The sequence below is a fragment of the Monodelphis domestica genome, chromosome 5 (genome assembly GCF_027887165.1).
Source record: "Monodelphis domestica isolate mMonDom1 chromosome 5, mMonDom1.pri, whole genome shotgun sequence".
NCBI classification, from domain to species: Eukaryota; Metazoa; Chordata; class Mammalia; order Didelphimorphia; family Didelphidae; genus Monodelphis; species Monodelphis domestica.
In genome coordinates, this window is record NC_077231.1 from 43,357,434 (window position 1) to 43,369,878 (window position 12,445).

Consider the following 12,445-nt stretch of genomic DNA (forward strand, 5'->3'; position numbering starts at 1 on the left):
GTAGGGAATGTGTGCCACAGGTCACCCTGAAACTTCTGGGGACCTTAGGGACACGTGTAGCTCTTCTGTGAAAGATGTATTACTTGCAGATGACTCTACTGCACATATTGTAAACCTCAAATTTCCTAACCCAGGACCGCCCAGAGGTTTCTGGCTTTGCACATGTCTGTTGAAGGTCATATTTTCAAATGATTAAATCTTTACTCCTTTGCTACAGCCCTTTCTAAATCCTGTTAACTTGAGTAGGGTAGAGATTGGAATAATTAAATTTTGATCTAGGCTGCAGCCCTTACTCAATCCTGTTAGGACTGAATAGGGTGGAGATTGATTCCAAGTATCTCCATTGTATCAATTCTAAAATCAATCAAGACTCAAAGAAATTCCTGTTCTATGCTTAAGCATAAGTCAAAGTCCTTTCCATTGTTCAGCAAAGGGTTTCTGTCCTAAAGTAATCTTAAGAAGGGAAGAGAAGGAACCTCCCATGCCAATGGGGTTCCCATTCCAATAGACTATCAGTAAGAAATTTTCCAAGTATGAAATATCCCAATGGTGAAATTTCCAACATTTATAAGTCTAAGGAAATTTGAGGTTTACAATATGAACAACACATAAATCGGTTTTGAGCAATGACACACGTATGACCCAGTGGAACTGCTTGTCAGCTTTGGGAGGGGATGGAAAAAGTGGGGGTTGGAGAATCATGAATCGTATAACCATGGAAAAATATTCTAAATAAAAAAAAATGTATTACTTGAGGTGATGAAGTAACTCCCCGATTGGCCACTTGAGAAGGAAAAGCTGATGATCAATATAGATTTTTAAAAAGAGTTACCTCTTCTTCCACCCTCTCTTCTTACTTGAAGATCCTGCTGGGATTATTTGAATACATCCCTGGAGGGACAGAGGGAGAAGGCAGTGAGTATCTGATGCCAAATGTGAACTCAGGGCTGCTTGACTCCAGGACAGATTCACCACTTGTTTGCCCCACATGTTGGAGTGTGGAGGCTTAGCTAGGTAAACTCCAACCTGGGATTCTGGATGTCTCTTCTACTTTGTGTTTCTGTATTCTGCTTTCACTCTGACCAGCATTCTCTTTCCCCTGTCACCAAAAGCTTGAACTCTGCCCCGGTATGCTGGGCTCTGACAGGTGAAAATTTTGCTTTATCTGAATTAGAAAAGTGGAATGTTGCAAGGTGCCCTAACTGTCAGCCTCACAGACTTTTCTAAACCACTCTGGCCTAGGCCAATTTCTGTAGATTCAATCTACTTAACTCACCAGCTGAAATAGGTATATTAAAATTATGGGTAAAACCTATAATTATAAGAAAATGACAGTTTATTTTAAGGTAAGGGAAGAAGAGATGGGAATAGGGATGATCCAATCTTAACTCAAGGTCAGAGTACTAAACCCCACTCACTACTGATTTCATTACCTATAAGTCGGCTTTCTATAACTATTCAAATTAACCCCTTTAGTTAATCTATTAAAATTTGGTAACAGGAACAAGAGTCAAAGGATGGTCTCATGACCTGTGTCCTCTTGAGTCTTGTAGGAGTCCTAGTAGAGATCACAGCAGCAGCAGGACCACACAGGAAGGGGAGTAATGGTTTAACTCACACAGTCCACCTATGGAGTGTTAACCAATCTCTACCACTTCCCAGAAGATGAATTTTTTGAAGGAAGAACACAGTCCTACTCCAAAGAGTAATTCCACCAACTGTCCTATCTCCTCCTGAGAAGAAACTGCCTGTGTCCTCTTCAGAGTTCTAGAACTTTCTCTTCTGTCCTGTCTTTGCTTTTACTAAATCCCTTATAACAGTTCAAATCTGGCATCTGACACTTCCCAGCTGTGTGACCCAGGGCAAGTCACTTAACCCCCATTGCCTAATTCTTACCACTCTTCTACCTTAGAACCAATACACAGTATTGATTCTAAGACTGAAGGTAAGGGTTTAAAAAAAAAACAACAACACTAATTCCCCCCTCCCACTTCTCAAAAAGCCAAAGAATAGGAGAAAAAGGAGCTTAAACACCTTTCATTAAAGGCCAACTTTCCCAAGGAATTAACCTAATCACCATGTTTATAGGTCAAGAACAGACAGATATCTTTATAAAGGAATAAAGTGAGCTATGCCTCTTGGGCCCAGCAGATGTTCTAATTTTTAGATGAAGATGTTCTCCCCATTGCTCTTTTGGTTGCTGTAGTACTTCCTACATTAATTTAGCTATAGGACAGTTTTGAAATCTGTGTTTGAAGTATATGAGGAAACCCCTAAATACTAGTCCAGGGACCCAAGGCTATGGAATACCCTCAGGATAGAGGGTAAGAAAATATGGTATTATAAATTATGAACTTATATTCATACTGGAAATGTTCCTGTAACAATTACCAATGTATATATTATCTGTAATATTTTAGTGAAAGGATACGCACTGAAATTTCTCATGGGATCCCAATTAGATTTCATGAAACACTTGTGTCAAAGGAAGTTCATTCCCTCCAGATTTTCTAAATAACAAAGATTTCATTCACTTCTCTTTCCTCTTTCTTATTTATTTTTTTGGTTTGATTTATCTAGTTCTGATAGAGGAAGGTTCAGGTCTCCCACTAGTATAGTTTTTCTATCTATTTCATCCTTGAGCTCCACTAGTTTCTCCTTTAAAAATTTGTATGCTATGCCATTTGGTGCATACATGTTGAGTACTGATATTTCCTCATTGTTTATCCTGCCTTTTATCAGGATGTAATTACCTTCCCTATCGCCTTTAACTAGATCTATTTTTACTTTGGCTTTGTCAGGTATCATGATTGTGACTCCTGCCTTCTTTTTATCAGTTGATGCCCAATAGATTTGGCTCCATCCTCTTACCTTTACCCTATGTGTGTCTATCTTTCTCATGTGTGTTTCTTGTAGACAACATAGGTTAGGATTTTGGTTTCTAATCCACTCTGCTATTTGCTTGCATTTTATGGGTGAGTTCATTCCATTCACATTCAGTTATGATTACTAGCTGTGTATTTCCCAACATTTTGATTTCCACTCCTAGTGCTGCCCTTTTTTCTTTCACTATTTCCTTCTACACCAGTGTTTTGTTTTTAATCAGTCCCCCTAATTCCTACCCTTATTTTACTTCTCTTTCTACCCCCCCCTCCAGGGGTGTATGGGGTGCTCAGGGAGGGGTAGTATCTCTGGTATGGAGGGCCTGCCGTGCCCTCTTAGGGCAGCTCTCCAGCCTCTGACCCTCACCTGACACCCAGCTCTCACTTGTGGCTCCCAGTAGCTGCTAGCATGCGGCAGTGGCCATACCCCGGGCAACAGCTTCGACAGGCCGGCTAAACCTTGTGAGTGTAGCCATCGGGTCGTCGACCCCTGGTGAACCAGGGCTTTGCTCACCCAGCATGTGAAGACTGCTTCAGCCAAACAGGAGGAAGAAACCAATAAGACGGTTCAATGGCTGAGATGGCGATGCAGCAAAGCACTGTGGAGTGCTTAGGGCGTGTTGGAGCACAAAAGACAACACAGCCATCCAATGCAGCTGAGGAAGTCTCCAGGTGTAACGATTTTTCATGCCAATGGACCCAGGCTTTCAATGCCGAGAGAGTGGGACTGTCTCTGTGCATCGACTTTTCCACTTAAATCTCCTTCATGCACAAGTGTCTTTGTGCACACTCATCTATACACCATAGATGAAAACACACAAAGACAATCGTCATCCTCGGTTACCGAGAGACTACTACTACTACCCTCCCCCCCCCCCTTCTTATTCTCCTCTTATTTTCTTTGTGGACTTTTTAAACTACCCCCACTCTCTCTCTCCCTTGTATTGCTTCCCTCCCCACCAGTCCATTTGTTACCCTTCTACTTCTCTATGGGGAGTGAATCAATTCTCTACCCCAAGAGATCTGATTGTTTTTCCCTTTTTGAGTCAATTTCAATGCATGTAAGAATAAAGCATTTCCTATCTCCAACCCCTTTATCCTTCCAGTGTATTGGTGTTCTCTCCCATTCCTGCCATGTGTTTCTTTATGATATATAAATTTGCCCCATTTTATTTCTTTTCCCTTTTCTCTTAGTATTAACCTTTTTTTACCTCTAGTTATATATATACATATATATATGTCTTGACATTTTATCCTATATAGTTTCTCACTGTTCCCTGTAAGTATAATTCTTCTAGCTACCCAGGTAATAATAACAATTTTTAAGAGTTACCAATATCCTCTTTTCTTGTATGGATACAAATCATTTTAACTTATTGGGTCCCTTAAAAAAATTTTTTTTTAAATTTTTTTCCCCTTTCTTAATTACCTTTTGGTGATTCTCTCCAGTTCTATGTCTGGGCATCAAATTTTCTGTTCAAGCTCAGTCTTTTCTTTATGAATGCCTGGAAGGGTTCTATTTTATTAAATGACCATACCTTCCCCTGTAATAAGTTAATTCTTGGTTGTAGACTTAGTTCCCTTGCTTTCTGGAATATCATATTCCATGCCTTTTGGTCCTTCAGTGTAGATGTAGCAAGATCATGTGTTATCCTCACTGTGGTTCCATAGTATCTGAATGACTTCTTCTTAGCAGCTTGTAATATTTTTTTCCTTGGTCTGAGAGTTCTTGAATTTGACTATAACATTCCTGGGTGTTGTCAGTTGGGGATTAAGTACAGGAGGTGATCTGAGGATTTTTTAAATCTACACTTTTCCCTCTTTTTCTAGAATGTTGGGGCAGTTTCCTTATACAATTTCCTGTAGAATGATGTCCAGGTTTTTTCTTTTGTCTTGATCTTCCAGTAGTCCAATGATTCTTAAGTTGTCTTTCCTGGACTCCTGTCTCTTGATCTTCTGTTTTGTGGATGAGGTGTTTCTTATTTTCCTCAACTTTTTCATTCTTTTTATTTTGTTTTATAGTTTCCTGCTGCCTTGTGAAGTCATTTGCTTCTAGTTGTTGGATTCTAGTTTTTAAAGATTGAATTTCATTCCTGTTTTTTTGATCATCCTTCTCCCTGGTCTGATTTTCTTTGTAGGTCATCTTTCACCTTCTTCACCTCATCTTTCATTTTGTTTGCCTCATCTTTCATCTCTTCTGCCTCATTTTCAAGCTGATTAATTTTGGCTTTCAAGACACTATTTTCTGTTTCCAGATGATTTATTTTGCTTTTTAAGTTCTTTTCCCAGTTGTCTTCAGCCTCTCTTAATTGTTTTTTGAATTGTATTTTGAGTTCTTCCAAAGCCTGTATCCAGTTTTCTGGAGTTTCTGTGTTTTTGCTTGGTATTCCTTGATCTTCCTCTGTTGCATTTGCTCTTTGTTCATTGCCTGAATAGAAGCTGTTGATTGTAATTTCTTTTTTCTTTTTCTGTTGTTTACTCATATTTCTCCTCCCTCATAGTTGCCTGTAGTTTTGCTCCTCTCTTCATGTGTTGGATCTGTGGGTTTGGGCTGTTCTGTCCTGAAGGGGCTTCTTCTCTGTTCTGCTTATTGATCAGGTTAGTCAGATCTTCCCTGGCTGACAGCAGAAGCTGATAAGGAGCTGGGCTTCCTGCCCTGTTGTCAATGTTGTTGCCTATAATTTATTGCAGCTTTTGCCCTTGGAGTTTAGTTAGCAAGGCTCTCAGATCAGTCTTTTAAGTTGGGTCCAGGAAGAGGGTTCCCTAGCTCTGTCCTGTTGTTAGATTTAGTTTTCAAAGCCCTCTAAGCATTGTGTTTTTGATTGGTGAGGAAGAGTTTAAGGAGGTCTGAACTATTGCTGTCTCTGAGCCTCCATCTTGACTCCCATCAAAAAACTATTTTATAGAACTAGACAAAATAACAACAGAACTCATCGGGAGAACAAAAGATCAAGAATATTAAGGGAACCAGTGAAAAAGCAATGTGGAAGATGTTGGCCTAGAAGTACCAAATCTTAAACTGTACTATAAAGCCATAATCACCAAAACAATCTGGTGGGTCAATGGAATAGAGTAGGGGTGAATGACTTCAGCAATCTAGTGTTTGATAAACCCAAAGATCTCAGCTTTTGGAATAAGACTATTTGACAAAAACTACTGGGAAAATTGGAAAACAGGATGGTGAAAATTAGGTATAGATCAACATCTCACATGTTATACCAAGATAAGATCAAAATTGATATATGGCTTAGACATAAAGGCTGATATAAATAAATTAGGGAAACATAGAACAGTTTACCTGTCAAATCTATGGAGAAAGGAAGAATTTTTGACCAAACAAGAGATAGAGAACATTATAAAATATAAAATGAATAATTTTATTGTATTAAATTAAAAAGGTTTTGTACAAACAAAACCAATGAAACCAAGATTAGAAGGGAAACAACAAACTGGGAAAACATTTTTATAATAAATTTCTCTGATAAAGGTTTCACTTTTCAAATATAGAAAGAATTAAATCAAATTTATAAGAATCCAAGTCATTCCTCAGTCTGATCAAATAAAAGTTAAATTGTATTGTGTTTGTGTTCCTGAATGCTTTCCTAGATTATAATTTGGTGCTTAGAACTCACAATTTGTTTTTTCTTGCAGATTTTCACAGGATGATATTAATGAAAAAAGGAATACACTTACTTCAACTTCTAAAAAACAAGAGGAGTTAGTTAGTAAAACAGATAAAAGCACTTTGCCGAAACTTCAACCCTTATTTTCAATGACAGCAACTATGAAGTATGAGCAGGTAACTGTATAGTCAGAGAAACTACCTTTTCCCACAAACCTCTCTCAATTAATGACTATACCGCATGTAGCATGACATTACAAGGGAATATATTTAGTACTTAAATAAGGACTTTTGTATTTCAATACCATTAAGGCTTGTGGATAAGAGTGATATGGAAATTAAAAGGTTCTCAATTTAAAAGGACTCAATATGCAAAATTCTAAACTTATAGAAAAGAAAAATTATAAGTCATCTACTCCAAACATTTCTTTAAAAAAATTAAAATGTTTAAAAACATTAATATAATAAATAGTAATTACTAACATTAAAGTTAATTTAACATTAAATAAACATTAATGTAGTTACATATAATTATATGTTAATATAATTACATTAGTTTTCAAGTTTGCATGATAATATATGTATAATCCAGACTGAATTGCTTGTCAGCTCTAGGAGGAGGGAGGGAAGAAGGGATAGAGACAACATGAATCATATAACTTTGGAAAACAGATGGAAATTTATTATTAAAAATAATGATAAGAAAATTTTAAAAGCAAAAAAATTAATTACATTAATCTTAAAAACTAAGCTAAAACAATTGACATAAAAATCAGTAGCCTCAGAATTTGATGGGTTCAGACAGAAGTGGTCTTGGAATAAGTTATCTTGTTATCATTCTTTTCTATTTAATATTCTATGGGCTATTGTAATGATGATAAAGGAAATGCTTTTGGGGGGAATTTCATAGAACATTATATGGTCATCCTTTGTAGACTTACTTGAAAGCATCCTCAAGTAGTTGTCTAGATGTTCCTCATTTTCTTTCTGTAAGAGTTTAATCTCTTTAGCTTGGTCTCTATATTTTAAAATCTTTTATTTCCATGTAGTTTGGAGGCTGTGAATATTTAGTATGCTGACATCTAGTAAAATGTTTTTAAATTTTTGTGGGTCCTGTTGGGTCTAGGCCCTCTACAGTCTAGATGCTACTTTAACTATAGTTCTAGATGAGGTATCTATATCTAGGCCCTGACTCCTAGTGAATATCTAGCTTCTGTATCCATATTCTAGTGGTTTATTGTGGTGTTAATCTTGGTTCCATTTCTGTCTCCTTGCAAAATCCCAATTCAGAGTTGCCTCACTGGCTTTTTCCTCCAGTTCTCCCCATACCCTCCAGGGTTCTGGCCCTATATTTTGCTATAGTTCTGCCAGAAGCACAGGCTTCAGGTTTCTTGGAATGTCCAGAGACATGCTCACTCTACCCAGCCCTATCTCCCTGAGCAATGACCAATTAAAGGCTGGTTTTGTCTCCTACTGTGGCTCCAACAGTCTAGGGAAGAAATTCCACTGTCTTCAGGCTCCATTTATTAGAGTTCATGCTGGATCTCTTTTTAAGGGACTGAGCAATTTTCTTATGTAGACTTGGGCTGGATGAAGGAGTTTATCCCTTTGATGGTCTTGATCATTAATGAGGTGTTAGTTAAAGATTTAGGAGCATATTTTTAGGATCTTTCCTATTACTGCTTTACTTGGAAGTATCCCTTCATGTTTTGGAAGTCTTTCTCTTGTGTCATGGTAAGGTAAATGAAAGACAATAGAATTCTAAGCATGTTCCTTTTATTAGCAAGACTGGAATTTGCCAATTAAAGGGATCAATGATTTCTCAGGAACCAAAGACCCTGAATTGGGGATGATAGGATCTTTTATAATAGAACAAAATCTTGACCATTATAGGTATGTTTTCTTATAAGGGCCATCTCAGTTCCTCCCTATCACATCATGGGAAATGAGATCAGTTCTCAGTTGATAAGATTCATCTGTGGGTGATAGGAGTTGCTCAACAGTTTAGATGGATGAATGGTAAAATTACAACAGTAGAATAAAATTGTGACTCAAGTGACCTGAGGTTACCTGAATAGACTTGTAGGAGTAAGGAGTTTAGACTCACACAGAAGAGGAAAAAATAAAATTTATGTTGGCTTGATTAAGTCTTAACAAATAGAATTAAAAATCAAATTTCAATTTCATAAATCCCCCCTTTGATTCTTGGGAAGCCATGACTTCCATGAACCTAATTAAAGTTACAAAACAAAGTATAATAAAAGTCATATATGTCTATCACTCCATAATGTTTAGAAAAGCTAAAATAATCATTACAGAAGCAAAAAAAAGCTATGAATAAAACATTTGAGTCATTTTGAGCCATTATGGATTTCTTAGGAATCATTTTACCAAAGTAAAAAAGCAATTTTGAAGACTAGGGCTAGGAGAACCCATTGTGGCACAGGTCTCTTTGTGGATTCTCATCCATTTTTGGACTAGTATCTTTACTTTTTTTAATGCTATTACTTAATATATGGGAAAACTAAAAATATCTTTACATATTCTATTTTAAAGGATCTAATCTGAGAAAGGATAGCCCCCACACCCATCAGATTTAATCCTATAACTATCTATCCCTTGGCTTTTGAGAGCAACACACCTGATGCATTGACAAACTCCATGAAGGCAGTCCCCTTTGGTGAGTAAGTCATACAGAGACAGCAGCTCATGGGGAAGGAATGAGAGGAAATGGTAGACATTCAGATCCATTCCCAATAGCCGTTTTATCAATACTCATGCCTCAAATTTCTCATGTAGTCTCTGGTTTCTGAAAACATCTCTTGGGCATTCTGGAATAGGCCTTTTCTCAGAGCAGCTCTGAAGGGAAGGACTTCTCCTAGATCTGCTTCTCTTACAGAGATTCTTAGATGCTTCTGCTATAATCTTTTGCAAAATAGACCTCAATTTAGTGTACTCTTCTGCATTTGGTATTCCAATAACCAACTCAAGAATCAGGAACCCATCATTTACCTAAAACTTCAGAGAACTGAACATTTTACATCTCTCCTATCGTTAACCAAATTTTGTCCCTGATAGTGACATTGCTAACCAGGCTAAAGGGAGAAACTTAAAAGAAATTCGTGAATTAAAACAAAACAAAACAAAACAAAAACACAAGTTGTCTGACTTATAAGATGAGCCATTCTGGGGAAAAATTAATATTTGCCAAAATAGACATGTAATCTAGGGTGCATAAAAAGAAAAATTTCAGTATTACTACTTATAACTGCCTTGTGCTATGGTAGCAAATTGTTATGCTATTGAAAAATAAAAGCTAAACACTTCAAAATATCACAGAAGGCAGGGCTCTGAAACTCTTTAAGCTTTAAAAATAAATCTTCTACCCCATTCAATTTTGAAACATTTTATATTCTATCTTTATCTTAATTTAATTCCCCTTTTAGAAGGATATTCCCACTATATCAGTTTGAAAGAAAGATATTTCAAAAATCTGTTCTTATATATGAACATGAATTCTTAAGGGAATGACAAACTCGAAAATCCTGTTATTTATTTGGTTAGGATATGGACTTGATATAGTCCACTGGCATTTTGGTGTTTTTAATATGAACCCTTTATAATTCAGATGCTTTAGTGTTCATCTACTCTGACATAAAAAACTTGCTATGAAAGGAAAGAGGAAGGGCATAATTATAGCAAAGGAAAATATTCTCCTAGCTTTGTTTGAATCCAGGTAAGAATCCAGGCTGAGAGCCAATGACACAACAAAGTTTCACGGTATTCACAGAATAGCAAAACCAAACTCAAAAAAATGAGGTGGAAAACTTTCATGTCCAGGGAGGAAATATCATAATGGGAAGCTGAGTCAAGAAGATCCTTCATTTGCCTTCACCAAATCATCCCCTCAGCTGTCTCCAGGCACAGACATCCACCTGTGGTTGTCCTCAGACTGCACTCCCTTTGAGCATCACTTATTTTTCTTTTGCAAAGGTTTACTATTGGCATCACAACAATTTAGACAAGAATGCCTGGAATAAAAACTTAAAATAATATCAAATGAAAGTTCCATGAGATTTAATCTCAAATAGCAAAATTTCAGTGATCACAGAATTTTTGTTTTTATAATCACAAAACATCACAAAATTACTTTTATACTCTAAGTAAACCTATTAGTTCTCCCCTTGCTTACCAGGAAATCAATGCAACATTTTAAATCGAGGGTATGATTGATAACTACTTATTATTATTTATCTAATGCAACAAAACAATTTAAATCATGCTATAGATTTCTTATATATAAAATTCTAATATTTTTTAGAAATGAACTAAAAACAGAAAGGATGCTAACTTCTTTCTCTATGTTCTTTCATGAGAATTTCTTCCACTTTGGCTAATGAGATTAGTAGGCTTAAATGTCAAATGTTTTAAACAACTTCTTCCACAATTTAGCAAGTTTTATCTTGTAGTTTTTCATTTCAGAATAATGACCTAGTATACTAAGAAGTCAGGATTTCATAACCCTTAGGGAAGCATGTAAAATAGGGAAGAGATATAAATAGAATCTCTCTGCTTTGTAATTTGTAGATGGATTCATGATTTTATGTGTGTTTTTTGTTGGTTAGTTCTTTAGTTGTGTCTGACTATGTGATCCGTTGGATTTTGTTCTTGGGGTTTTCTTGGCAAAAACAATGGAATGGTTTGCCATTTCTTTCTTAAGTATATCCTCATTTTTGAGATGAGGAACTAAGGCAAACAAAGTTAAGTGACTTCTCCAGGGTCACACAGATAGCAAGTATCTGAGATCAGATTTAAACTCAGATCTTCCTGGCTCCAGGTCTGGTGCTCTATCTACTACATAACTTAGCTGCCCTTTTATGGGTGTGGGAAACCTTAAATATATATTTCTATTATTCCTAACTAAAATTATATTACCTCATTTGATGTATTTTTTAAAAAAATCTCTTTGGGGTAGAGACTTAGTAGGGATATATTACTGGATCAAAAGGTATGCACAGTTTTACAGCCCTTTGGACATAGTTCCAAATTGCCATCTAGAATGGTTGGATCAGTTCCCAACTCCACCAATAATGTATGTGTCCCAATTTTGCCACATTCCCTCCAACATTTATCATCTTCCTTTACTGTCATATTGACCAATCTGATAGGTATGAAATAATACCTCAAAGTTGTTTTAATTTTCATTTCTCTAATCAATAGTGATTTAGAATACTTTTTCATTTGATTATTGATAGCTTTGATCATATAAAATTCCATGTTCATATCCTTTGACCATTTGTCAACTGGGAAAGGAGATTCATTTCTAACAATTTTACTAATACAATGATTTGCCAAATTTATGTTAGGCACTATATTAAACATTTTACAGTCATTGTATTATTTGTTTCTCCCAATAATTCTGAGGGGGTAAGTACTATTTTTGTCCACTTTACAGATTAATAGATTGAGGTAAACAGAGGCAAATTAATGGGACTAAGGGCACACAACCAATAAATTTCTTTATGCCAAGTAGCAATGGCAGTTTTAATTAAGTCCTAATCTACCACTTTTACCTTAATAGGGGAACACATCTCACTTTAAATTAGTTTTGAAATAAGCTTTAATCAAGTTACATTACCTCTAGTTTTACAGTCACAAATGATAGCATTCAAAACCTCAGTTTATGCAGGGCCATTAAACACCAACACCTTTAAAGCCTATTGTTAGATAACAAAATTTGTTATTAAATTAAATAAAATTGTTAGATAACCAAAAAAAAAACAATTTGACTAATTTTCAAAGATTCTGGACATTTTTTCATATTCCTATAAGCCTTTAAAATTTTTCATTTAAATCTCAAAAAGCTTAAGTTATTCTTTTGTGTTCCTAATGAAGTATTATTCTTTAAGAGAGTGGCCTTTTGCTACCCAGAGGCATTTAT

At 36.0% G+C, this 12,445-nt stretch overlaps 1 protein-coding gene across 1 annotated transcript in view; it reads left to right on the plus strand.

Annotated features, from left to right (window-relative positions):
* LOC130454491 (uncharacterized) overlaps positions 1-12,445 on the plus strand; it is a 43,065-nt gene that overhangs the window by 22,375 nt on the left and 8,245 nt on the right. The window contains exon 4 of the mRNA XM_056798432.1: positions 6,534-6,681. Within this exon, the coding sequence (XP_056654410.1) occupies positions 6,534-6,681 (148 nt within the window). The remainder of the gene's footprint in view (positions 1-6,533; positions 6,682-12,445) is intronic.